The sequence below is a fragment of the Lethenteron reissneri genome, unplaced genomic scaffold (assembly GCF_015708825.2).
Source record: "Lethenteron reissneri isolate LAM-NWPU_2019-01 unplaced genomic scaffold, ASM1570882v1 scaffold_1638, whole genome shotgun sequence".
NCBI classification, from domain to species: domain Eukaryota; kingdom Metazoa; phylum Chordata; class Hyperoartia; order Petromyzontiformes; family Petromyzontidae; genus Lethenteron; species Lethenteron reissneri.
In genome coordinates this window covers 2510893-2537804 of record NW_026891375.1, presented here as the reverse complement: position 1 = coordinate 2537804, position 26912 = coordinate 2510893, and the positions used below count along the sequence as shown (strand labels likewise).

Here is a 26912-nt window from a genome sequence, read left to right as displayed (position 1 = left end):
CCCTATGGGTCTCTGTGGGTCTCTGTGTCTCTATGTAACTCTATGGGTCTCTGTGGGTCTCTGTGTATCCAAATGGGTCTCTATGGGTCTCTGTAGGTCTCTGTGTCTGTATGTAACCCTATGGGTCTCTATGGGTCTCTGTGTCTCTATGTAACCCTATGGGTCTCTGTGGGTCTCTGTGTATCAAAATGGGTCTCTATGGGTCTCTGTAGGTCTCTGTGTCTGTATGTAACCCTATGGGTCTCTGTGTCTCTATGTAACCCTATGGGTCTCTGTGGGTATCTGTGTCTCAATGTAACTCTATGGGTCTCTGTGGGTCTCTGTGTATCCAAATGGGTCGCTATGGGTCTCTGTAGTGCTCTGTGTCTGTATGTAACCCTAAGGGTCTCTATGGGTCTCTGTGTCTCTATGTAACCCTATGGGTCTCTGTGGGTCTCTGTGTCTGTATGTAACCCTATGGGTATATGTGGGTCTCTGTGTCTCTATATATCCCTATGGGTATATATGGGTCTCTGTGTCTCTATATATCTCTATGGGTATATATGGGTCTCTGTGTCTCTATGTAACCCTATGGTTCTCTGTGGGTCTCTGTGTCGTTACGTATCTCTAAGGGTATCTATGGATCTCCGTGTCTCTATGTATCCAGATGGGTCTCTGTGGGTCTCTGTGTCTCTATGTAACTCTATGGGTTTCTGCTTGTCTCTGTGTATCCAAATCGGTCTCCATGGGTCTCTGTAGGTCTCTGTGTCTATATGTAACCCTATGGGTCTCTATGGGTCTCTGTGTCTCTATGTAACCCTATGGGTATCTGTGGGTCTCTGTGTTTCTATGTAACTCTATGGGTTTTTGTGGGTCTCTGTGTATCCAAATGGGTCTCTATGGGTCTCTGTAGGTCTCTGTGTCTGTATGTAACCCTATGGGTCTCTGTGGGTCTCTGTGTCTCTATGTAGCCCTATGGGTCTCTGTGGGTCTCTGTGTCTCTATGTAACTCTATGGGTCTCTGTGGGTCTCTGTGTATCCAAATGGGTCTCTATGGGTCTCTGTAGGTCTCTGTGTCTGTATGTAACCTTATGGGTCTCTAAGGGTATCTGTGTCTCTATGTAACCCTATGGGTCTCTGTGGGTCTCTGTGTCTCTATGTAACTCTATGGGTCTCTGTGGGTCTCTGTGTATCCAAATGGGTCTCTATGGGTCTCTGTAGGTCTCTGTGTCTGTATGTAACCCTATGGGTCTCTATGGGTCTCTGTGTCTCTATGTAACCCTATGGGTCTCTGTGGGTCTCTGTGTCCCTATGTAACTCTATGGGTCTCTGTGGGTCTCTGTGTATCCAAATGGGTCTCTATGGGTCTCTGTAGTGATCTGTGTCTGTATGTAACCCTATGGGTCTCTATGGGTCTCTGTGTCTCTATGTAACCCTATGGGTCTCTGTGGGTCTCTGTGTCTCTATGTAACTCTATGGGTCTCTGTGGGTCTCTGTGTATCCAAATGGGTCTCTATGGGTCTCTGTAGGTCTCTGTATCTGTATGTAACCCTATGGGTCTCTATGGGTCTCTGTGTCTCTATGTAACCCTATGGGTCTCTGTGGGCATCTGTGTCTCTATGTCTCTATGTAACTCTATGGGTCTCTGTGGGTCTCTGTGTATCCAAATGGGTCTCTATGGGTCTCTGTAGGTCTCTGTGTCTGTATGTAACCCTATGGGTCTCTATGGGTCTCTGTGTCTCTATGTAACCCTATGGGTCTCTGTGGGCATCTGTGTCTCTATGTCTCTATGTAACTCTATGGGTCTCTGTGGGTCTCTGTGTATCCAAATGGGTCTCTATGGGTCTCTGTAGGTCTCTGTGTCTGTATGTAACCCTATGGGTCTCTGTGTCTCTATGTAACCCTATGGGTCTCTGTGGGTATCTGTGTCTCAATGTAACTCTATGGGTCTCTGTGGGTCTCTGTGTATCCAAATGGGTCGCTATGGGTCTCTGTAGTGCCTGTGTCTGTATGTAACCCTAAGGGTCTCTATGGGTCTCTGTGTCTCTATGTAACCCTATGGGTCTCTGTGGGTCTCTGTGTCTGTATGTAACCCTATGGGTATATGTGGGTCTCTGTGTCTCTATATATTCCTATGGGTATATATGGGTCTCTGTGTCTCTATATATCTCTATGGGTATATATGGGTCTCTGTGTCTCTATGTAACCCTATGGTTCTCTGTGGGTCTCTGTGTCGTTACGTATCTCTAAGGGTATCTATGGATCTCCGTGTCTCTATGTATCCAGATGGGTCTCTGTGGGTCTCTGTGTCTCTATGTAACTCTATGGGTTTCTGTTTGTCTCTGTGTATCCAAATCGGTCTCCATGGGTCTCTGTAGGTCTCTGTGTCTATATGTAACCCTATAGGTCTCTATGGGTCTCTGTGTCTCTATGTAACCCTATGGGTATCTGTGGGTCTCTGTGTTTCTATGTAACTCTATGGGTTTTTGTGGGTCTCTGTGTATCCAAATGGGTCTCTATGGGTCTCTGTAGGTCTCTGTGTCTGTATGTAACCCTATGGGTCTCTATGGGTCTCTGTGTCTCTATGTAACCCTATGGGTCTCTGTGGGTCTCTGTGTCTCTATGTAACTCTATGGGTCTCTGTGGGTCTCTGTGTATCCAAATGGGTCTCTATGGGTCTCTGTAGTGCTCTGTGTCTGTATGTAACCCTATGGGTCTCTATGGGTCTCTGTGTCTCTATGTAACCCTATGGGTCTCTGTGGGTCTCTGTGTCTCTATGTAACTCTATGGGTCTCTGTGGGTCTGTGTATCCAAATGGGTCTCTATGGGTCTCTGTAGTGATCTGTGTCTGTATGTAACCCTATGGGTCTCTATGGGTCTCTGTGTCTCTATGTAACCCTATGGGTCTCTGTGGGTCTCTGTGTCTCTACGTAACTCTATGGGTCTCTGTGGGTCTCTGTGTATCCAAATGGGTCTCTATGGGTCTCTGTAGGTCTCTGTGTCTGTATGTAACCTTATGGGTCTCTGGGTCTCTGTGTCTCTATGTAACCCTATGGGTCTCTGTGGGTCTCTGTGTCTCTATGCAACTCTATGGGTCTCTGTGGGTCTCTTTGTATCCAAATGGGTCTCTATGGGTCTCTGTAGGTCTCTGTGTCTGTATGTAACCCTATGGGTCTCTGTGGGTCTCTGTGTCTCTATGTAGCCCTATGGATCTCTGTGGGTCTCTGTGTCTCTATGTAACTCTATGGGTCTCTGTGGGTCTCTGTGTATCCAAATGGATCTCTATGGGTCTCTGTAGGTCTCTGTGTCTGTATGTATCCTTATGGTTCTCTTTGTGTCTCTGTGTCTCTATGTAACCCTATGGGTCTCTGTGGGTATCTGTGTCTCTATGTAACTCTATGGGTCTCTGTGGGTCTCTGTGTATCCAAATGGGTCGCTATGGGTCTCTGTAGTGCTCTGTGTCTGTATGTAACCCTAAGGGTCTCTATGGGTCTCTGTGTCTCTATGTAACCCTATGGGTCTCTGTGGGCATCTGTGTCTCTATGTCTCTATGTAACCCTATGGTTCTCTGTGGGTCTCTGTGTCGTTACGTATCTCTAAGGGTATCTATGGATCTCCGTGTCTCTATGTATCCAGATAGGTCTCTGTGGGTCTCTGTGTCTCTATGTAACTCTATGGGTTTCTGCTTGTCTCTGTGTATCCAAATCGGTCTCCATGGGTCTCTGTAGGTCTCTGTGTCTGTATGTAACCCTATGGGTCTCTGTGGGTCTCTGTGTCTCTATGTAGCCCTATGGGTCTCTGTGGGTCTCTGTGTCTCTATGTAACTCTATGGGTTTTTGTGGGTCTCTGTGTATCCAAATGGGTCTCTATGGGTCTCTGTAGGTCTCTGTGTCTGTATGTAACCCTATGGGTCTCTGTGGGTCTCTGTGTCTCTATGTAGCCCTATGGGTCTCTGTGGGTCTCTGTGTCTCTATGTAACTCTATGGGTCTCTGTGGGTCTCTGTGTATCCAAATGGGTCTCTATGGGTCTCTGTAGGTCTCTGTGTCTGTATGTAACCTTATGGGTCTCTAAGGGTATCTGTGTCTCTATGTAACCCTATGGGTCTCTGTGGGTCTCTGTGTCTCTATGTAACTCTATGGGTCTCTGTGGGTCTCTGTGTATCCAAATGGGTCTCTATGGGTCTCTGTAGGTCTCTGTGTCTGTATGTAACCCTATGGGTCTCTATGGGTCTCTGTGTCTCTATGTAACCCTATGGGTCTCTGTGGGTCTCTGTGTCCCTATGTAACTCTATGGGTCTCTGTGGGTCTCTGTGTATCCAAATGGGTCTCTATGGGTCTCTGTAGTGCTCTGTGTCTGTATGTAACCCTATGGGTCTCTATGGGTCTCTGTGTCTCTATGTAACCCTATGGGTCTCTGTGGGTCTCTGTGTCTCTATGTAACTCTATGGGTCTCTGTGGGTCTCTGTGTATCCAAATGGGTCTCTATGGGTCTCTGTAGGTCTCTGTATCTGTATGTAACCCTATGGGTCTCTATGGGTCTCTGTGTCTCTATGTAACCCTATGGGTCTCTGTGGGCATCTGTGTCTCTATGTCTCTATGTAACTCTATGGGTCTCTGTGGGTCTCTGTGTATCCAAATGGGTCTCTATGGGTCTCTGTAGGTCTCTGTGTCTGTATGTAACCCTATGGGTCTCTATGGGTCTCTGTGTCTCTATGTAACCCTATGGGTCTCTGTGGGCATCTGTGTCTCTATGTCTCTATGTAACTCTATGGGTCTCTGTGGGTCTCTGTGTATCCAAATGGGTCTCTATGGGTCTCTGTACGTCTCTGTGTCTGTATGTAACCCTATGGGTCTCTGTGTCTCTATGTAACCCTATGGGTCTCTGTGGGTATCTGTGTCTCAATGTAACTCTATGGGTCTCTGTGGGTCTCTGTGTATCCAAATGGGTCTCTATGGGTCTCTGTAGGTCTCTGTGTCTGTATGTAACCCTATGGGTCTCTGTGGGTCTCTGTGTCTCTATGTAGCCCTATGGGTCTCTGTGGGTCTCTGTGTCTCTATGTAACTCTATGGGTCTCTGTGGGTCTCTGTGTATCCAAATGGGTCTCTATGGGTCTCTGTAGGTCTCTGTGTCTGTATGTAACCTTATGGGTCTCTAAGGGTATCTGTGTCTCTATGTAACCCTATGGGTCTCTGTGGGTCTCTGTGTCTCTATGTAACTCTATGGGTCTCTGTGGGTCTCTGTGTATCCAAATGGGTCTCTATGGGTCTCTGTAGGTCTCTGTGTCTGTATGTAACCCTATGGGTCTCTATGGGTCTCTGTGTCTCTATGTAACCCTATGGGTCTCTGTGGGTCTCTGTGTCCCTATGTAACTCTATGGGTCTCTGTGGGTCTCTGTGTATCCAAATGGGTCTCTATGGGTCTCTGTAGTGCTCTGTGTCTGTATGTAACCCTATGGGTCTCTATGGGTCTCTGTGTCTCTATGTAACCCTATGGGTCTCTGTGGGTCTCTGTGTCTCTATGTAACTCTATGGGTCTCTGTGGGTCTCTGTGTATCCAAATGGGTCTCTATGGGTCTCTGTAGGTCTCTGTATCTGTATGTAACCCTATGGGTCTCTATGGGTCTCTGTGTCTCTATGTAACCCTATGGGTCTCTGTGGGCATCTGTGTCTCTATGTCTCTATGTAACTCTATGGGTCTCTGTGGGTCTCTGTGTATCCAAATGGGTCTCTATGGGTCTCTGTAGGTCTCTGTGTCTGTATGTAACCCTATGGGTCTCTATGGGTCTCTGTGTCTCTATGTAACCCTATGGGTCTCTGTGGGCATCTGTGTCTCTATGTCTCTATGTAACTCTATGGGTCTCTGTGGGTCTCTGTGTATCCAAATGGGTCTCTATGGGTCTCTGTACGTCTCTGTGTCTGTATGTAACCCTATGGGTCTCTGTGTCTCTATGTAACCCTATGGGTCTCTGTGGGTATCTGTGTCTCAATGTAACTCTATGGGTCTCTGTGGGTCTCTGTGTATCCAAATGGGTCGCTATGGGTCTCTGTAGTGCCTGTGTCTGTATGTAACCCTAAGGGTCTCTATGGGTCTCTGTGTCTCTATGTAACCCTATGGGTCTCTGTGGGTCTCTGTGTCTGTATGTAACCCTATGGGTATATGTGGGTCTCTGTGTCTCTATATATTCCTATGGGTATATATGGGTCTCTGTGTCTCTATATATCTCTATGGGTATATATGGGTCTCTGTGTCTCTATGTAACCCTATGGTTCTCTGTGGGTCTCTGTGTCGTTACGTATCTCTAAGGGTATCTATGGATCTCCGTGTCTCTATGTATCCAGATGGGTCTCTGTGGGTCTCTGTGTCTCTATGTAACTCTATGGGTTTCTGTTTGTCTCTGTGTATCCAAATCGGTCTCCATGGGTCTCTGTAGGTCTCTGTGTCTATATGTAACCCTATAGGTCTCTATGGGTCTCTGTGTCTCTATGTAACCCTATGGGTATCTGTGGGTCTCTGTGTTTCTATGTAACTCTATGGGTTTTTGTGGGTCTCTGTGTATCCAAATGGGTCTCTATGGGTCTCTGTAGGTCTCTGTGTCTGTATGTAACCTTATGGGTCTCTGGGTCTCTGTGTCTCTATGTAACCCTATGGGTCTCTGTGGGTCTCTGTGTCTCTATGCAACTCTATGGGTCTCTGTGGGTCTCTTTGTATCCAAATGGGTCTCTATGGGTCTCTGTAGGTCTCTGTGTCTGTATGTAACCCTATGGGTCTCTGTGGGTCTCTGTGTCTCTATGTAGCCCTATGGGTCTCTGTGGGTCTCTGTGTCTCTATGTAACTCTATGGGTCTCTGTGGGTCTCTGTGTATCCAAATGGATCTCTATGGGTCTCTGTAGGTCTCTGTGTCTGTATGTATCCCTATGGTTCTCTATGTGTCTCTGTGTCTCTATGTAACCCTATGGGTCTCTGTGGGTATCTGTGTCTCTATGTAACTCTATGGGTCTCTGTGGGTCTCTGTGTATCCAAATGGGTCGCTATGGGTCTCTGTAGTGCTCTGTGTCTGTATGTAACCCTAAGGGTCTCTATGGGTCTCTGTGTCTCTATGTAACCCTATGGGTCTCTCTGGGTCTCTGTGTCTGTATGTAACCCTATGGGTATATGTGGGTCTCTGTGTCTCTATATATCCCTATGGGTATATATGGGTCTCTGTGTCTGTATGTAACCCTATGGGTCTCTGTGGGTCTTTGTGTCTCTATGTGACTCTATGGTTCTCTGTGGGTCTCTGTGTCGTTACGTATCTCTAAGGGTATCTATGGATCTCCGAGTCTCTATGTATCCAGATGGATCTCTGTGGGTCTCTGTGTCACTATGTAACTCTATGGGTTTCTGTTTGTCTCTGTGTATCCAAATCGGTCTCCATGGGTCTCTGTAGGTCTCTGTGTCTATATGTAACCCTATGGGTCTCTATGGGTCTCTGTGTCTCTATGTAACCCTATGGGTATCTGTGGGTCTCTGTGTTTCTATGTAACTCTATGGGTTTTTGTGGGTCTCTGTGTATCCAAATGGGTATCTATGGGTCTCTGTAGGTCTCTGTGTCTGTATGTAACCCTATGGGTCTCTGTGTGTCTCTGTGTCTCTATGTAGCCCTATGGGTCTCTGTGGGTCTCTGTGTCTCTATGTAACTCTATGGGTCTCTGTGGGTCTCTGTGTATCCAAATGGATCTCTATGGGTCTCTGTAGGTCTCTGTGTCTGTATGTATCCCTATGGCTCTCTATGTGTCTCTGTGTCTCTATGTAACCCTATGGGTCTCTGTGGGTCTTTATGTCGTTACGTATCTCTAAGGGTATCTATGGATCTCCGTGTCTCTATGTATCCAGATGGGTCTCTGTGGGTCTCTGTGTCTCTATGTAACTCTATGGGTTTCTGTTTGTCTCTGTGTATCCAAATCGGTCTCCATGGGTCTCTGTAGGTCTCTGTGTCTATATGTAACCCTATGGGTCTCTATGGGTTTCTGTGTCTCTATGTAACCCTATGGGTATCTGTGGGTCTCTGTGTTTCTATGTAACTCTATGGGTTTTTGTGGGTCTCTGTGTATCCAAATGGGTCTCTATGGGTCTCTGTAGGTCTCTGTGTCTGTATGTAACCCTATGGGTCTCTATGGGTCTCTGTGTCTCTATGTAACCCTATGGGTCTCTGTGGGTTTCTGTGTCTCTATGTAACTCTATGGGTTTCTGTTTGTCTCTGTGTATCCAAATCGGTCTCCATGGGTCTCTGTAGGTCTCTGTGTCTATATGTAACCCTATGGGTCTCTATGGGTCTCTGTGTCTCTATGTAACCCTATGGGTATCTGTGGGTCTCTGTGTCTCTATGTAACTCTATGGATGTCTGAGGGTCTCTGTGTATCCAAATGGGTCTCTATGGGTCTCTGTAGTGCTCTGTGTCTGTATGTAACCCTATGGGTCTCTATGGGTCTCTGTGTCTCTATGTAACCCTATGGGTCTCTGTGGGTCTCTGTGTCTCTATGTAACTATATGGGTCTCTGTGGGTCTCTGTGTATCCAACTGGGACTCTATGGGTCTCTGTAGGTCTCTGTGTCTGTATGTAACCCTATGGGTCTCTATGGGTCTCTGTGTCTCTATGTAACCCTATGGGTCTCTGTGGGTCTCTGTGTCTCTATGTAACTCTATGGGTCTCTGTGGGTCTCTGTGTATCCAAATGGGTCTCTATGGGTATCTGTAGGTCTCTGTGTCTGTATGTAACCCTATGGGTCTCTATGGGTCTCTGTGTCTCTATGTAACCCTATGGGTCTCTGTGGGCATCTGTGTCTCTATGTCTCTATGTAACTCTATGGGTCTCTATGGGTCTCTGTGTATCCAAATGGGTCTCTATGGGTCTCTGTAGGTCTCTGTGTCCGTATGTAACCCTATGGGTCTCTGTGTCTCTATGTAACCCTATGGGTCTCTGTGGGTATCTGTGTCTCTATGTAACTCTATGGGTCTCTGTGGGTCTCTGTGTATCCAAATGGGTCGCTATGGGTCTCTGTAGTGCTCTGTGTCTGTATGTAACCCTATGGGTCTCTATGGGTCTCTGTGTCTCTATGTAACCCTATGGGTCTCTGTGGGTCTCTGTGTCTCTATGTAACTCTATGGGTCTCTGTGGGTCTCTGTGTATCCAAATGGGTCTCTATGGGTCTCTGTAGGTCTCTGTGTCTGTATGTAACCCTATGGGTCTCTATGGGTCTCTGTGTCTCTATGTAACCCTATGGGTCTCTGTGGGCATCTGTGTCTCTATGTCTCTATGTAACTCTATGGGTCTCTGTGGGTCTCTGTGTATCCAAATGGGTCTCTATGGGTCTCTGTAGGTCTCTGTGTCTGTATGTAACCCTATGGGTCTCTGTGTCTCTATGTAACCCTATGGGTCTCTGTGGGTATCTGTGTCTCAATGTAACTCTATGGGTCTCTGTGGGTCTCTGTGTATCCAAATGGGTCGCTATGGGTCTCTGTAGTGCTCTGTGTCTGTATGTAACCCTAAGGGTCTCTATGGGTCTCTGTGTCTCTATGTAACCCTATGGGTCTCTGTGGGTCTCTGTGTCTGTATGTAACCCTATGGGTATATGTGGGTCTCTGTGTCTCTATATATCCCTATGGGTATATATGGGTCTCTGTGTCTCTATATATCTCTATGGGTATATATGGGTCTCTGTGTCTCTATGTAACCCTATGGTTCTCTGTGGGTCTCTGTGTCGTTATGTATCTCTAAGGGTATCTATGGATCTCCGTGTCTCTATGTATCCAGATGGGTCTCTGTGGGTCTCTGTGTCTCTATGTAACTCTATGGGTTTCTGTTTGTCTCTGTGTATCCAAATCGGTCTCCATGGGTCTCTGTAGGTCTCTGTGTCTATATGTACCCCTATGGGTCTCTATGGGTCTCTGTGTCTCTATGTAACCCTACGGGTATCTGTGGGTCTCTGTGTTTCTATGTAACTCTATGGGTTTTTGTGGGTCTCTGTGTATCCAAATGGGTCTCTATGGGTCTCTGTAGGTCTCTGTGTCTGTATGTAACCCTATGGGTCTCTGTGGGTCTCTGTGTCTCTATGTAGCCCTATGGGTCTCTGTGGGTCTCTGTGTCTCTATGTAACTCTATGGGTCTCTGTGGGTCTCTGTGTATCCAAATGGGTCTCTATGGGTCTCTGTAGGTCTCTGTGTCTGTATGTAACCCTATGGGTCTCTAAGGGTATCTGTGTCTCTATGTAACCCTATGGGTCTCTGTGGGTCTCTGTGTCTCTATGTAACTCTATGGGTCTCTGTGGGTCTTTGTGTATCCAAATGGGTCTCTATGGGTCTCTGTAGGTCTCTGTGTCTGTATGTAACCCTATGGGTCTCTATGGGTCTCTGTGTCTCTATGTAACCCTATGGGTCTCTGTGGGTCTCTGTGTCCCTATGTAACTCTATGGGTCTCTGTGGGTCTCTGTGTATCCAAATGGGTCTCTATGGGTCTCTGTAGTGCTCTGTGTCTGTATGTAACCCTATGGGTCTCTATGGGTCTCTGTGTCTCTATGTAACCCTATGGGTCTCTGTGGGTCTCTGTGTCTCTATGTAACTCTATGGGTCTCTGTGGGTCTCTGTGTATCCAAATGGGTCTCTATGGGTCTCTGTAGGTCTCTGTATCTGTATGTAACCCTATGGGTCTCTATGGGTCTCTGTGTCTCTATGTAACCCTATGGGTCTCTGTGGACATCTGTGTCTCTATGTCTCTATGTAACTCTATGGGTCTCTGTGGGTCTCTGTGTATCCAAATGGGTCTCTATGGGTCTCTGTAGGTCTCTGTGTCTGTATGTAACCCTATGGGTCTCTATGGGTCTCTGTGTCTCTATGTAACCCTATGGGTCTCTGTGGGCATCTGTGTCTCTATGTCTCTATGTAACTCTATGGGTCTCTGTGGGTCTCTGTGTATCCAAATGGGTCTCTATGGGTCTCTGTAGGTCTCTGTGTCTGTATGTAACCCTATGGGTCTCTGTGTCTCTATGTAACCCTATGGGTCTCTGTGGGTATCTGTGTCTCAATGTAACTCTATGGGTCTCTGTGGGTCTCTGTGTATCCAAATGGGTCGCTATGGGTCTCTGTAGTGCCTGTGTCTGTATGTAACCCTAAGGGTCTCTATGGGTCTCTGTGTCTCTATGTAACCCTATGGGTCTCTGTGGGTCTCTGTGTCTGTATGTAACCCTATGGGTATATGTGGGTCTCTGTGTCTCTATATATCCCTATGGGTATATATGGGTCTCTGTGTCTCTATATATCTCTATGGGTATATATGGGTCTCTGTGTCTCTATGTAACCCTATGGTTCTCTGTGGGTCTCTGTGTCGTTACGTATCTCTAAGGGTATCTATGGATCTCCGTGTCTCTATGTATCCAGATGGGTCTCTGTGGGTCTCTGTGTCTCTATGTAACTCTATGGGTTTCTGTTTGTCTCTGTGTATCCAAATCGGTCTCCATGGGTCTCTGTAGGTCTCTGTGTCTATATGTAACCCTATAGGTCTCTATGGGTCTCTGTGTCTCTATGTAACCCTATGGGTATCTGTGGGTCTCTGTGTTTCTATGTAACTCTATGGGTTTTTGTGGGTCTCTGTGTATCCAAATGGGTCTCTATGGGTCGCTGTAGGTCTCTGTGTCTGTATGTAACCCTATGGGTCTCTATGGGTCTCTGTGTCTCTATGTAACCCTATGGGTCTCTGTGGGTCTCTGTGTCTCTATGTAACTCTATGGGTCTCTGTGGGTCTCTGTGTATCCAAATGGGTCTCTATGGGTCTCTGTAGTGCTCTGTGTCTGTATGTAACCCTATGGGTCTCTATGGGTCTCTGTGTCTCTATGTAACCCTATGGGTCTCTGTGGGTCTCTGTGTCTCTATGTAACTCTATGGGTCTCTGTGGGTCTGTGTATCCAAATGGGTCTCTATGGGTCTCTGTAGTGATCTGTGTCTGTATGTAACCCTATGGGTCTCTATGGGTCTCTGTGTCTCTATGTAACCCTATGGGTCTCTGTGGGTCTCTGTGTCTCTACATAACTCTATGGGTCTCTGTGGGTCTCTGTGTATCCAAATGGGTCTCTATGGGTCTCTGTAGGTCTCTGTGTCTGTATGTAACCTTATGGGTCTCTGGGTCTCTGTGTCTCTATGTAACCCTATGGGTCTCTGTGGGTCTCTGTGTCTCTATGCAACTCTATGGGTCTCTGTGGGTCTCTGTGTATCCAAATGGGTCTCTATGGGTCTCTGTAGGTCTCTGTGTCTGTATGTAACCCTATGGGTCTCTGTGGGTCTCTGTGTCTCTATGTAGCCCTATGGGTCTCTGTGGGTCTCTGTGTCTCTATGTAACTCTATGGGTCTCTGTGGGTCTCTGTGTATCCAAATGGATCTCTATGGGTCTCTGTAGGTCTCTGTGTCTGTATGTATCCCTATGGTTTTCTATGTGTCTCTGTGTCTCTATGTAACCCTATGGGTCTCTGTGGGTATCTGTGTCTCTATGTAACTCTATGGGTCTCTGTGGGTCTCTGTGTATCCAAATGGGTCGCTATGGGTCTCTGTAGTGCTCTGTGTCTGTATGTAACCCTAAGGGTCTCTATGGGTCTCTGTGTCTCTATGTAACCCTATGGGTCTCTGTGGGTCTCTGTGTCTGTATGTAACCCTATGGGTATATGTGGGTCTCTGTGTCTCTATATATCCCTATGGGTATATATGGGTCTCTGTGTCTGTATGTAACCCTATGGGTCTCTGTGGGTCTTTGTGTCTCTATGTGACTCTATGGTTCTCTGTGGGTCTCTGTGTCGTTACGTATCTCTAAGGGTATCTATGGATCTCCGAGTCTCTATGTATCCAGATGGATCTCTGTGGGTCTCTGTGTCACTATGTAACTCTATGGGTTTCTGTTTGTCTCTGCGTATCCAAATCGGTCTCCATGGGTCTCTGTAGGTCTCTGTGTCTATATGTAACCCTATGGGTCTCTATGGGTCTCTGTGTCTCTATGTAACCCTATGGGTATCTGTGGGTCTCTGTGTTTCTATGTAACTCTATGGGTTTTTGTGGGTCTCTGTGTATCCAAATGGGTCTCTATGGGTCTCTGTAGGTCTCTGTGTCTGTATGTAACCCTATGGGTCTCTGTGTGTCTCTGTGTCTCTATGTAGCCCTATGGGTCTCTGTGGGTCTCTGTGTCTCTATGTAACTCTATGGGTCTCTGTGGGTCTCTGTGTATCCAAATGGATCTCTATGGGTCTCTGTAGGTCTCTGTGTCTGTATGTATCCCTATGGCTCTCTATGTGTCTCTGTGTCTCTATGTAACCCTATGGGTCTCTGTGGGACTCTGTGTCTCTATGTAACTCCATGGGTCTCTGTGGGTCTCTGTGTATCCAAATGGGTCTCTATGGGTCTCTGTAGGTCTCTGTGTCTGTATGTAACCCTATGGGTCTCTAAGGGTATCTGTGTCTCTATGTAACCCTATGGGTCTCTGTGGGTCTCTGTGTCTCTATGTAACTCTATGGGTCTCTGTGGGTCTCTGTGTATCCAAATGGGTCTCTATGGGTCTCTGTAGGTCTCTGTGTCTGTCTGTAACCCTATGGGTCTCTATGGGTCTCTGTGTCTCTATGTAACCCTATGGGTCTCTGTGGGTCTCTGTGTCTCTATGTAACTCTATGGGTCTCTGTGGGTCTCTGTGTATCCAAATGGGTCTCTATGGGTCTCTGTAGTGCTCTGTGTCTGTATGTAACCCTATGGGTCTCTATGGGTGTCTGTGTCTCTATGTAACCCTATGGGTCTCTGTGGGTCTCTGTGTCTCTATGTAACGCTATGGGTCTCTGTGGGTCTGTGTATCCAAATGGGTCTCTATGGGTCTCTGTAGTGATCTGTGTCTGTATGTAACCCTATGGGTCTCTATGGGTCTCTGTGTCTCTATGTAACCCTATGGGTCTCTGTGGGTCTCTGTGTCTCTACGTAACTCTATGGGTCTCTGTTCGTCTCTGTGTATCCAAATAGGTCTCTATGGGTCTCTGTAGGTCTCTGTGTCTGTATGTAACCCTATGGGTCTCTATGGGTCTCTGTGTCTCTATGTAACCCTATGGGTCTCTGTGGGTCTCTGTGTCTCTATGCAACTCTATGGGTCTCTGTGGGTCTCTGTGTATCCAAATGGGTCTCTATGGGTCTCTGTAGGTCTCTGTGTCTGTATGTAACCCTATGGGTCTCTGTGGGTCTCTGTGTCTCTATGTAGCCCTATGGGTCTCTGTGGGTCTCTGTGTCTCTATGTAACTCTATGGGTCTCTGTGGGTCTCTGTGTATCCAAATGGATCTCTATGGGTCTCTGTAGGTCTCTGTGTCTGTATGTATCCCTATGGGTCTCTATGTGTCTCTGTGTCTCTATGTAACCCTATGGGTCTCTGTGGGACTCTGTGTCTCTATGTAACTCCATGGGTCTCTGTGGGTCTCTGTGTATCCAAATGGGTCTCTATGGGTCTCTGTAGGTCTCTGTGTCTGTATGTAACCCTATCGGTCTCTAAGGGTATCTGTGTCTCTATGTAACCCTATGGGTCTCTGTGGGTCTCTGTGTCTCTATGTAACTCTATTGGTCTATGTGGGTCTCTGTGTATCCAAATGGGTCTCTATGGGTCTCTGTAGGTCTCTGTGTCTGTATGTAACCCTATGGGTCTCTATGGGTCTCTGTGTCTCTATGTAACCCTATGGGTCTCTGTGGGTCTCTGTGTCTCTATGTAACTCTATGGGTCTCTGTGGGTCTCTGTGTATCCAAATGGGTCTCTATGGGTCTCTGTAGTGCTCTGTGTCTGTATGTAACCCTATGGGTCTCTATGGGTCTCTGTGTCTCTATGTAACCCTATGGGTCTCTGTGGGTCTCTGTGTCTCTACGTAACTCTATGGGTCTCTGTGGGTCTCTGTGTATCCAAATGGGTCTCTATGGGTCTCTGTAGGTCTCTGTGTCTGTATGTAACCCTATGGGTCTCTATGGGTCTCTGTGTCTCTATGTAACCCTATGGGTCTCTGTGGGTCTCTGTGTCTCTATGCAACTCTATGGGTCTCTGTGGGTCTCTGTTTATCCAAATGGGTCTCTATGGGTCTCTGTAGGTCTCTGTGTCTGTATGTAACCCTATGGGTCTCTATGGGTCTCTGTGTCTCTATGTAACCCTATGGGTCTCTGTGGGTCTCTGTGTCTCCATGTAACTCTATGCGTCTCTGTGGGTCTCTGTGTATCCAAATGAGTCTCTATGGGTCTCTGTAGTGCTCTGTGTCTGTATGTAACCCTATGGGTCTCTATGGGTCTCTGTGTCTCTATGTAACCCTATGGGTCTCTGTGTGTCTCTGTGTCTCTATGTTACTCTATGGGTCTCTGTGGGTCTCTGTGTATCCAAATGGGTCTCCATGGGTCTCTGTAGGTCTCTGTGTCTGTATGTAACCCTATGGTAATCTATGGGTCTCTGTGTCCCTATGTAACCCTATGGGTCTCTGTGGGTTTCTGTGTCTCTATGTAATTCTATGGGTCTCTGTGGGTCTCTGTGTATCCAAATGGGTCTCTATGGGTCTCTGTAGTGCTCTGTGTCTGTATGTAACCCTATGGGTCTCTATGGGTCTCTGTGTCTCTATGTAACCCTATGCGTCTCTGTGGGTCTCTGTGTCTCTATGTTACTCTATGGGTCTCTGTGGGTCTCTGTGTCTCTATGTAACCCTATGGGTCTCTGTGGGTTTCTGTGTCTCTATGTAACTTTATGGGTCTCTGTGGGTCTCTGTGCATCCAAATGGGTCTCTATGGGTCTCTGTAGTGCTCTGTGTCTGTATGTAACCCTATGAGTCTCTATGGGTCTCTGTGTCTCTATGTAACCCTATGGGTCTCTGTGGGTCTCTGTGTCTGTATGTAACCCTATGGGTCTCTGTGGGTCTCTGTGTATCCAAATGGGTCTCTATGGGTCTCTGTAGGTCTCTGTGTCTGTATGTATCCCTATGGGTCTCTATGGGTCTCTGTGTCTCTATGTAACCCTATGGGTCTCTGTGGGTCTCTGTGTCTCTATGTAACTCTATGGGTCTCTGTGGGTCTCTGTGTCTCTATGTAACCCTATGGGTCTCTGTGGGTCTCTGTGTCTGTATGTAACCCTATGGGTATATGTGGGTCTCTGTGTTTCTATATATCCCTATGGGTATCTATGGGTCTCTGTGTCTCTATGTAACCCTATGGGTCTCTGTGGGTCTCTGTGTCTCTATATATCCCTATGGGTATCTATGGGTCTCTGTGTCTCTATGTAACCCTATGGGTCTCTGTGTCTCTATGTGACTCTATGGGTCTCTGTGGGTCTCTGTGTCTTTACGTATCTCTAAGGGTATCTATGGATCTCTGTGTCTCTATGTATCCAGATGGGTCTCTATGGGTTTCTGTTTGTCTCTGTGTATGCCTATGGGTCTCTGTGGGTCTCTGTGTCGCTATTTATCCCTATGGGTATCTATGGGTCAATGTGTCTCTATGTAACCCTATGGGTATCTATGGGTCAATGTGTCTCGTGTATCCATTTGGGTCTCTGTGGGTCTCTGTGTCGCTATGTATTTCTATGGGGTCTCTGTGGGTCTCTATGTCTCTACGTAACCCTATGTATCTCTGTGGGTCTCTGTGTCTTTATGTATCTCTAAGGGTATCTATGGATATCTGTGTCTCTATGTCACTCCATGGTTCTTTATGGATCTCTGTGTCTGTATATATCCCTATTAGTCTCTCTGGGTCTCTGTGTCTCTTTGTATCCCGAAGGGCCTCTATGGGTGTCTATGGTTATTTGTCTCTCTAAGTATCCCTATGGGTCTCTGTGTGTCTCTGTGTGTCTCTATGTAACCCTATGGGTCTCCGTGGGTATCTATGTCTTTACGTATCTCTAAGGGTATCTATGGATCTCCGTGTCTCTATGTATTCAGATGGGTCTCTATGGGTTTTTGTGGGTCTCTGTGTATCCAAATGGGTCTCTATGGGTCTCTGTAGGTATGTGTATCTGTATGTAACCCTATGGGTATATGTGGGTCTCTGTGTCTTTATGTATACCTATGGGTCTCTGTGGGTCTCTGTGTGTCTAATATAAACCCATGGGTCTCTGGGTGTCTCTGTGTGTATATGTATCTCTATGGGTCTCTTTGGGTACCAGTGTCTCTATGTAACTCTATGGGTCTCTGTGGGTCTCTGTGTCTCTTTGTAACCCTATGGGTCTCTATGGGTTCTGTGTGTCTCTGTGTCTCTATGTAGCCTCATGGGTATCTGTGTCTGTGGGTCTCTGTGTTTCTATGTACCCCTAAGGGTCTCTGTGGGTTTATGTGGATCCCTGTGTCTCTATCTACCCCTATGGGTGTCTGTGGGTCTCTGTGGGTCTCTGTGTCTCTATGTACCTCTATGGGTCTCTCTGGGTCTCTGTGGGTCTCTGTGTCTCTATGTAACCCTATGGGACTCTATGGGCATCTGTGTCTCTATGCAATCCTATGGATCTCTATGGGTTGTGTATGTCTCTATGGGTATCTGTGGGTTTATGTGGGTCTCTGTGTTTCTATGTACCCTACGGGTCTCTCTGGGTTTATGTGGGTTTCTGTGTCTCTCACCCTATGGGTCTCTGTAGATCTCTGTGTCTCTGTGTAACCCGATGGATTTCTGGATTTCTGTGTATCTATGTAACCCTATGGGTCTCCATGGGTGTCTGTGTGTCTCTGTTTTTTTTACCCTATGGATCTCTGGATCTCTGTCTATCTATGTATCATTTTGGGTCTCTATTGCTTTCTGTCGGTCTCTGTGTCTTTATGTATCCACATGGATTTCTGTTGGTCTCTGTAGTTCGCTGTGTGTCTTTCTGTATCCAAATTGGTCTCTGTGGGTCTCTGTGTCGATATGTATCCCATTGGGTCTCTGTGGGTTTATGTGGGTTTCTGTGTCTCTGTGTAAACATATGGGTCTCTGTGGGTCTCTGTGTGTCTCTGTGTATCCTAATGGTTTTCTATGGGTCTCTGTAGGTCTCTGTGTTTGTATGTATCCCATTGGGTCTCTGTGGGTTTATGTGGGTTTCTGTGTCTCTCACCCTATGGGTTTCTGTGGATCTCTGTATCTCTTATAGGTCTCTGTAGGTCTCTTTGTTTCTGTTTAACCCGATGGATTTCTGTTTTTCTGTGTATATATAAGGATCTCTATGGTTCGTTGTGGTTCTTTGTGCCTCTATGTAACCCTATGGGTCTCCGTGGGTCTCTGTGTGTCTCTGTTAATCATTTTGGGTCTGCATGGGTGTCTGTGTGTCTCTGTGTTGCTTTGTAACCCTATGGGTCTCTGTGGATCTCTGTCTCTCTATGTATAATTTTGGGTCTCTATTGGTTTCTGTAGGTCTCTGTGTTTTAATGTATCCAAAGGTTCTCTGTGGGTCTCTGTGTCTGTATGTATCCCATTGGGTCTCTTTGGGTCTCTGTGTCTCTATGTATCTACGTGGGTCTCTTTGGGTCTCTTTGTGTCTCTGTGTTTCTTTTTGGGTCTCCATGGGTGGCTGTGTGTCTCTGTGTTGCTTTGTAACCGCATGGGTTTCTATGGATCTCTGTCTCTCTATGTATCATTTTGGGTCTCTATTGCTTTCTGTCGGTCTCTGTGTCTTTATGTATCCATATGGATTTCTGTTGGTCTCTGTGGTTCTCTGTGTCTCTCTGTATCCAAATGGGTCTCTGTGGGTCTCTGTGTGTGTATGTATCCCATTGGGTCTCTGTGGGTTTATGTGGGTTTCTGTGTCTCTGTGTAAACCTATGAGTCTCTGTGGGTCTCTGTGTGTCTCTATGTATCCTAATGATTTTATATGGGTCTCTGTAGGTCTCTGTGTCTCTGTGTAACCCGATGGATTTCTGAGTTTGTGTGTATATATAATGTTCTCTATAGTTCGCTGTGGTTCTCTGTGCCTCTGTGTAACCCTATGGGTCTCTGTGGGTCTCTGTCTGTCTCTGTGTATTATTGTAGGTTTCCATGGGTGTCTGTGTGTCTCTGTGTTGCTTTGTAACCCTATGGGCCTCTCTGGATCTCTGTCTATGTATCATTTTGGGTTTTCATTGGTTTCTGTAGGTCTCTGTGTCTTTATGTATCCATATGGGTCTTTGTGGGTCTCTGTGTATTTTTGTGTATTCAAATGGGTCTCTGTGGGTCTCTGTGTCTGTATATATCCCATTGGGTCTCTTTGGGATTATGTGTCTCTATGTATCTATGTGGGTCTCTGTGTCTTTATGTACCCCTATGGGTCTCCCTGGGTCTCTGTGGATCTCTGTGGGTCTCTTTGTGTCTATGTAACCCTATGGGTATCTGTGGGTTTCTGTGTGTCTCTGTGTCTCTATGTAACCCTATGGGTCTCTGTGGGTTTCTGTGGGTATCTGTGTTTCTATGTGCCCCTATGGGTCTCTTTGGGTTTCTGTGGGTCTCTGTGTTTCTATGTGCCCTATGGGTCTCTGTGGGTTTATGTGGGTTTCTGTGTCTCTCACCCTATGGGTTTCTGTGGATCTCTGTATCTCTGTGTAAGCCTATGGGTCTCTTGTAGATCTCTGTGTCTCTGTGTAACCTGATGGATTTCTGTGTTTCTGTGTTTCTACAAGGGTCTCTATGGTTCGCTGTGGTTCTCTGTGCCTCTATGTAGCCCTATGGGTTTCTGTGGGTCTCTGTGTGTGTCTGTTCATCCTTCTGGGTCTCCATGGGTGTCTGTGTGTCTCTGTGTCTCTGTGTATCCCTATGGGTCTATGCGTGTCTCTGTGTGTCTCTGTGTATCCAAATGGGTCTCTCTGGGTCTCTGTGTCTGTATGTATCCAAATGGGTCTCTTTGGGTATCTGTCTCTCTATGTATCTATGTGGGTCTCTCTGTCTCTATGTATCCCTATGGGTCTCTATGGGTTCTGTGTGTCTCTGTGTTTCTATGTAACCCTATGGGTCTCTGTGGGTTTCTGTGTCTCTGTGTATCATTTTTGGTCTCCATGGGTGTCTGTGTGTCTCTGCGTCGCTTTATAACCCTATGGGTCTCTGTGGGTCTCTATGTGTCTCTGTGTATTCTTTTGGGTCTCCATGGGTGTCTGTGTGTCTCTGGGTCTGTATGTATCCCATTGGGTCTCTCTGGGTCTCTGTGTCTCTATGTAACCCTATGGGTCTCTATGGGTCTATGTGTCTATATGTAATCATATGGGTCTCTATGGGTTCTGTGTGTCTCTATGTTTCTATGTACCCCTATGGTTCTCTGTGGGTTTCTGTGGGTCTCTGTGTCTCTATCTACCCCTATGGGTCTCTGTAGGTCTCTTTGTCTCTGTGTAACCCGATGGATTTCTGTGTTGCTGTGTATCTATACGGGTCTCTATGGTCTTTGTGTCTTTATATATCCATATGGGTATCTGTTGGTCTCTGTATGTCTCTGTGTATCCAAATGGGTCTATGTGGGTCGCTTTCTCTGTATGTATCCCATTGGGTCTCTTTGGGTCTGTGTATCTCTATGTATCTATGTGGTTCTCTGTGGGTCTCTATGGGTATTTGTGTCTCTATGTATCCATATGGGTATCTATGGGTCTCTGTGGGTTTCTGTGTTTCTATGTACCCCTATGGGTTTCTGTGGGCTTATGTGGGTCTCTGTGTCTCTCACCCTATGGATGTCTGTGTATCTCTGTATCACTGTGTAAACTTATGGGTCTCTGTGTAAACCTATGGGTTTCTGTGGGTTTCTGTGTGTCTCTGTGTATCCAAAAGGGTCTATGTGGGCCGCTTTGTCTGTATGTATCCCATTGGGTCTCTTTGGGTCTGTGTGTCTCTATTTATCTATGTGGTTCTCTGTGGGTCTCTATGGTTATTTGTGTCTCTATGTATCCATTTGGTTATATATGGGTCTCTGTGGGTTTCTGTGTTCATATGTACCTATATGGGTCTCTGTGGGTCTCTGTGGGTTTCTGTGTCTCTATGTATCCCTATGGGTCTCTGTGGGTATCTGTGCATCTGTATGTATCCCTATGGGTCTCTTTGGGCCTCTGTGGGTATCCATGTCTCTGTGTATCCATATGGGTCTCTTTGGGTCTCTCTTGGTTCGAATGTCTCGATGTAAACATATGGGTCTCTGTGGGTTTTTGTGTATCTGTGTTTCCTGATCGGTCTCTGTGGGTCTCTGTGTTTCTATGTAACCCTATGGGTCTCTCTGCGTCTCTGTGGGTCTCTTCGTCTCTATGTAACCCTATGGGTCTCTCTGGGTCTCTGTGGGTCTCTTTGTCTCTATGTAACCCTATGGGTCTCTGTGGGTTTCTGTGGGTCTCTGTGTCTCTATGCAACCCTATGGGTCTCTCTGGGTCTCTGTGAGTCTCTGTGTCTCTATGTAACCCTATGAGTCTCTGTGGCTCTATGTAACCCCATGGGTCTCTATGGGTCTATGTGTCTATATGTAATCCTATGGGTCTATATGGGTTCTGTGTGTCTCTATGTTTCTATGTACCCCTATGGTTCTCTGTGGGTTTCTGTGGGTCTCTGTGTCTCTATCTACCCCTATGGGTCTCTGTGGGTTTATTTGGGTTTCTGTGTCTCTCACCCTATGGGTTTCTGTGGATCTCTGTATCACTGTGTAAACCTGTGGGTCAACGTGTAAGCCTATGGGTCTCTGTAGGTCTCTTTGTCTCTGTGTAACCCGATGGATTTCTGTGTTGCTGTGTATCTATAAGGGTCTCTATGGTCTTTGTGTCTTTATATATCCATATGGGTATCTGTGGGTCTCTGTATATCTCTGTGTATCCAAATGGGTCTATGTGGGTCGCTTTCTCTGTATGTATCCCATTGGGTCTCTTTGGGTCTGTGTATCTCTATGTATCTATGTGGTTCTCTGTGGGTCTCTATGGGTATTTGTGTCTCTATGTATCCATATGGGTATCTATGGATTTCTGTGGGTTTCTGTGTTTATATGTACCCCTATGGGTCTCTGTGGGTTTATGTGGGTCTCTGTGTCTCTCACCCTATGGATGTCTGTGTATCTCTGTATCACTGTGTAAACTTATGGGTCTCTGTGTAAACCTATGGGTTTCTGTGGGTTTCTGTGTGTCTCTGTGTATCCAAAAGGGTCTATGTGGGCCGCTTTGTCTGTATGTATCCCATTGGGTCTCTTTGGGTCTGTGTGTCTCTATTTATCTATGTGGTTCTCTGTGGGTCTCTATGGTTATTTGTGTCTCTATGTATCCATTTGGTTATCTATGGGTCTCTGTGGGTTTCTGTGTTTATATGTACCTATATGGGTCTCTGTGGGTCTCTGTGTCTCTATGTATCCCTATGGGTCTCTGTGGGTATCTGTGCATCTGTATGTATCCCTATGGGTCTCTTTGGACCTCTGTGGGTATCCATGTCTCTGTGTATCCATATGGGTCTCTTTGGGTCTCTTTTGGTTCGAATGTCTCGATGTAACCATATGGGTCTCTGTGGGTTTTTGTGTATCTGTGTTTCCTGATCGGTCTCTGTGGGTCTCTGTGTTTCTATGTAACCCTATGGGTCTCTCTGCGTCTCTGTGGGTCTCTTCGTCTCTATGTAACCCTATGGGTCTCTGTGGGTTTCTGTGGGTCTCTGTGTCTCTATGCAACCCTATGGGTCTCTGTGTTTCTATGTAACCCTATGGGTCTCTGTGGCTCTATGTAACCCTATGTGTCTCTGTGGGTTTCTGTGGGTCTCTGTGTCTCTATGTAACCCTATGGGTCTCTCTGGGTCTCTGTGGGTCTCTGTGTCTCTATGTAATCCTATGGGTCTCTGTGGCTCTATGTAACCCTATGGGTCTCTGTGGGTTTCTGTGGGTTTCTGTGTCTCTATGTAACCCTATGGGTCTCTCTGGGTCTCTGTGGGTCTCTGTGTCTCTTTGTACCCCTATGGGTCTCTGTGGCTCTATGTAACCCTATGGGTCTCTGTGGGTTTATGTGGGTCTCTGTGTCTCTATGTAACCCTATGGGTCTCTCTGAGTCTCTGTGGGTCTCTGTGTCTCTTTGTACCCCTATGGGTCTCTGTGGCTCTATGTAACCCTATGGGTCTCTGTGGGTTTTATGTGGGTCTCTGTGTCTCTATGTAACCCTATGGGTCTCTCTGAGTCTCTGTGGGTCTCTGTGTCTCTATGTAACCCTATGGGTCTCTGTCGGTTTTCGTGGGTCTCTGTGTCTCTATGTAACCCTATGGGTCTCTCTGAGTCTCTGTGGGTCTCTGTGTCTCTATGTAACCCTATGGGTCTCTCTGAGTCTCTGTGGGTCTCTGTGTCTCTATGTAACCCTATTGGTCTCTGTTGCTCTATGTAACCCTATGTTTCTCTGTGGGTTTCTGTGGGTCTCTGTGTGAGTCTATGGGTCTCTGTGTGAATCTACTACTCTCTTTGTGAGTCTAGTGGTCTCTGTGTTTCGCCGAGTCGCCGAGTTTCATTCGTCGTGAGACTTTGGCTCCGATCACCCAGCTGATTGACATTCGACGCTCTACACAGATAGATTCAATAATCCACTCCTGTTCAACGTCGCGATGCGTTCAGTTTGTGCGCCTGCATGTGGAGCGGTGGCGCCGCGGTGAGCGCGCTGCCACTCCGAACCCCCCGGTGACCCGAGTTCGATTCCCTCCCACGATCAGAACCTCCAGTGGGGAATTTCCAAGCCCGTCCTGGGCCGCTCCTAGGTAGACTCAGCCACCAAAGATGAGTAGCTGGTGCCACCGTGACGGCCTTCATAGGTGCTACCCGCGAACGGCACTTGCCCCAACAGTCTGCTAAAGGCTACACAGGGGAGCTTTGTCTCTGTGTTCGTGTGTGGGGGAGCGGTGGTGCAGCTGCACCACGCTGCAATATTCGAGACCCAAGTTCGATTCCCGCTAACGGGCCAAAGAAACCGGTGACGGTGATTATCGGAACCGGTTCCGGGCCCTCGCCTAGGTCTACTCGGCCTCAAATGAGTACTTGGTTGCGGTGTGTAGTAAACATCGTCACTGGGGAGACAAAGGCGGTCGGGCGTGGTTCTGTGCTCGCTAACAGCACTTGCCCCAACAGTGTGTTGAGGCTATAGGGGGGATCTTCGTCTTTGTATATCAGTGTTGTCTCTGTAGCTGGCCTGGATGTATCCACGTCTGTCTCTGTGTGTGTCTTTCTACGTATATTTTGTGTGTCTCTGTGTGTATCGGTGTGTGGTAGTAGTTGACTTCCATGACCAATATCATCCAAAATAGAGGTCTTATGGGTTAGATCGAGTAACTTCTATGGGTTTTTTATGAGTCTATGGGATTCTGTGTGAGTCTACGGGTCCTTGTGTGGGTCTATGGGTTTCTGTGTAAGTCCATGGGTTTTTGTGTGAGTCTATGGGACTCTGTGTGAGTCAATGGGTCTCGTTGTTGGTCTATGGGCCTTTGTGCGAGTCTATGAGTCTCTGTGTGAGTCTATGGGTCTCTGTGTTAGTCTACGGGTCTCAGTGCGAGTCTATGGGTTTTTGTGTGAGTCTATGGGTTTTTGTGTGAGTCTACGGGTCTCTGTGGGAGTCTGTGGGTCTCAGTGTGAGTCTACGGGTCTCAGTGCGAGTCTATGGGTTTTTGTGTGAGTCTATGGGTTTTTGTGTGAGTCTACGGGTCTCTGTGTGAGTCTACGTGTCTCTGTGTGAGTCTATGGGTTTCTGTGTGAGTCTATGGGTTTTTGTGCGAGTCTATAGGACTCTGTGTGAGTCTATGGGACTCTGTGTGAGTCTATCGGTCTCGTTGTGACTCTGTGGGTCTCTAGTGTGAGTTTATGGGTCATGTTGTGAGTTTATGGGTCTCTGTGTGAGTCTACGGGTCTCTGTGGGAGTCTGTGGGTCTTTGTGTGAGTCTACGGGTCTCTGCGTGGGTCTACGGGTCTCTGTGTGAGTCTAAGGGTCTCTATGTGAGTCTATGGGTCTATGTGTGAGTCTACGGGTCTCTGTGTGATTCTATGGGTCTCTATGTGAGTATATGGGTCTCTGTGTGAGTCTACGGGTCTCTGTGTGAGTCTGTGGGTCTCTGTGTGAGTCTGTGGGTCTCTGTGTGAGTCTATGGGTCTCTGTGTGAGTCTATGGGTCTCTGTGTGAGTCTATGGATCTCTGTGTAAGTCTACGGGTATCTGTGTGAGTCTATAGGTCTCTGTGTGAGTCTGTGGGTCTCTGCGTGAGTCTATGGATCTCTGTGTGAGTCTACCGGGTATCTGTGTGAGTCTATGGGTCTCTGTGTGAGTCTGTGGGTCTCTGTGTGAGTCTGTAGGTCTCTGTGTGAGTCTAAGGGTCTCTGTCTGAATCTATGGGTCTCTGTGTGAGTCTACCGGGTATCTGTGTGAGTCTATGGGTCTCTGTGTGAGTCTATGGGTCTCTGTGTGAGTCTATGAGTCTGTGTGAGTCTATGGGTCTCTGTGTGAGTCTTTCGACCCCACCCACAAGCCGGGTTCGACTCTCGCTCACGGCCACCGCACCCGGGACCTCCCCTAGGTCGGCTCGGCCTCAATAGAGCACCTACAGTAGCGGTGTTTCGTAAACGTCACCACTGGGGAGACAAAGGCGGCCGGGCGCGGGTGGTGCCGTCCACCCCAACAGTGCTGCTGCTCGCTACTAACAGCACTTGCCCCGACAGTCTGTTGAGGCTACACGGGGGGAAGGGGGGGCTTTGTCTTTATGTGTCTGTGTGTGTGTCTCAGCCCTTGTAGATGATGTTTGTCTGTGTATCTCGGCGTCTGTATCTCCACGTGTCTGTGTATGCAATGTATTTCTGCCTCTGTGTCTGTCTCTCTCTGTCTGTGTCTCTGTGTGTGTGTCTCTGTGTGTGTGTGTCTCTGTGTGTGTGTGTCTGTGTGTGTGTGTCTCTGTGTGTGTGTGTCTCTGTGTGTGTGTGTCTCTGTGTGTGTGTCTCTTTCTCTCTGCCTCTACCCCCCACCCCCCCTCCTCCTCCCCCCTCCTCTTCCCACCCCCCCACTTCCTCCACCCCCCCACCTCATCCACTCCCCCCACCACGTGCCACGACCAACCTCCTCCACCCCCCCACCTCCTCCACCCCCCCCACCTCCTCCACCCCCCACCCAACTCCTCCACCCCCCCCACCTCCTCCACCCCCCCCCACCTCCTCCACCCCCCCCACCTCCTCCACCCCCCCCACCTCCTCCACCCCCCCCCACCTCCTCCACCCCCCCCACCTCCTCCACCCCCCCCACCTCCTCCACCCCCCCCCACCTCCTCCACCCCCCCACCTCCTCCACCCCCCCCAACTCCTCCACCCCCCCACCTCCTCCACCCCCCCACATCCTCCATTCCCCCCCACCACGTGACACCACCACCTCCCCCCCACCACCTCCTCCACCCCCCCCCACATCCTCCACTCCCCCCCACCACCTCCTCCACCCCCCCCCCCCCACACCTCCTCCACCCCCCCATCTCCACTCCCCCCCACCACGTGACACCACCACCCCCCCACCTCCTCCACCCCCCCCCACCTCCCCCCCACCTCCTCCACTCCCCCCCCCGCACCACGTGACACCCCCACCCCCCACCCCCCACAGACATCCGTGACGAGGGCCCGCGCCCCGTCATGATGTACATCCATGGCGGCTCCTACATGGAGGGCACCGGCAACCTGTTCGACGGCAGTGTCCTCGCCAGCTACGGCAACGTCATCGTCGTCACCCTCAACTACCGCCTCGGAGTGCTCGGTGAGGGAACGTGGAGTGGCTGTACCGGCCCCCCCCCCCTTCCTCGTACAGCCCCCACCCCCCCCCCCCCCTTCTCTCTACTCTCTCCATCGTGGAGTTTTGGTAGTGAAGCTTCTGTCCGGCTCCCTTGACCGGGACGTGAGCGACCGTGTTGGTGTTTGTGGGGGGCTGGGGGGGTGAGGGGGGGGGCATTGGCCTCGGCGTGACGCTCTGCCCTTCCCCACCACCCCCGACATCACCACCACCACCACCACCTCTTCTAATCCCAC

The 26912-nt window shown here is 48.1% G+C and overlaps 1 protein-coding gene across 1 annotated transcript in view; it reads left to right on the top strand.

Annotated features, from left to right (window-relative positions):
• Nucleotides 1-26912, top strand: part of LOC133362964 (neuroligin-2-like) — a 96417-nt gene that overhangs the window by 44593 nt on the left and 24912 nt on the right. The window contains exon 2 of the mRNA XM_061581942.1: nucleotides 26494-26643. Within this exon, the coding sequence (XP_061437926.1) occupies nucleotides 26494-26643 (150 nt within the window). The remainder of the gene's footprint in view (nucleotides 1-26493; nucleotides 26644-26912) is intronic.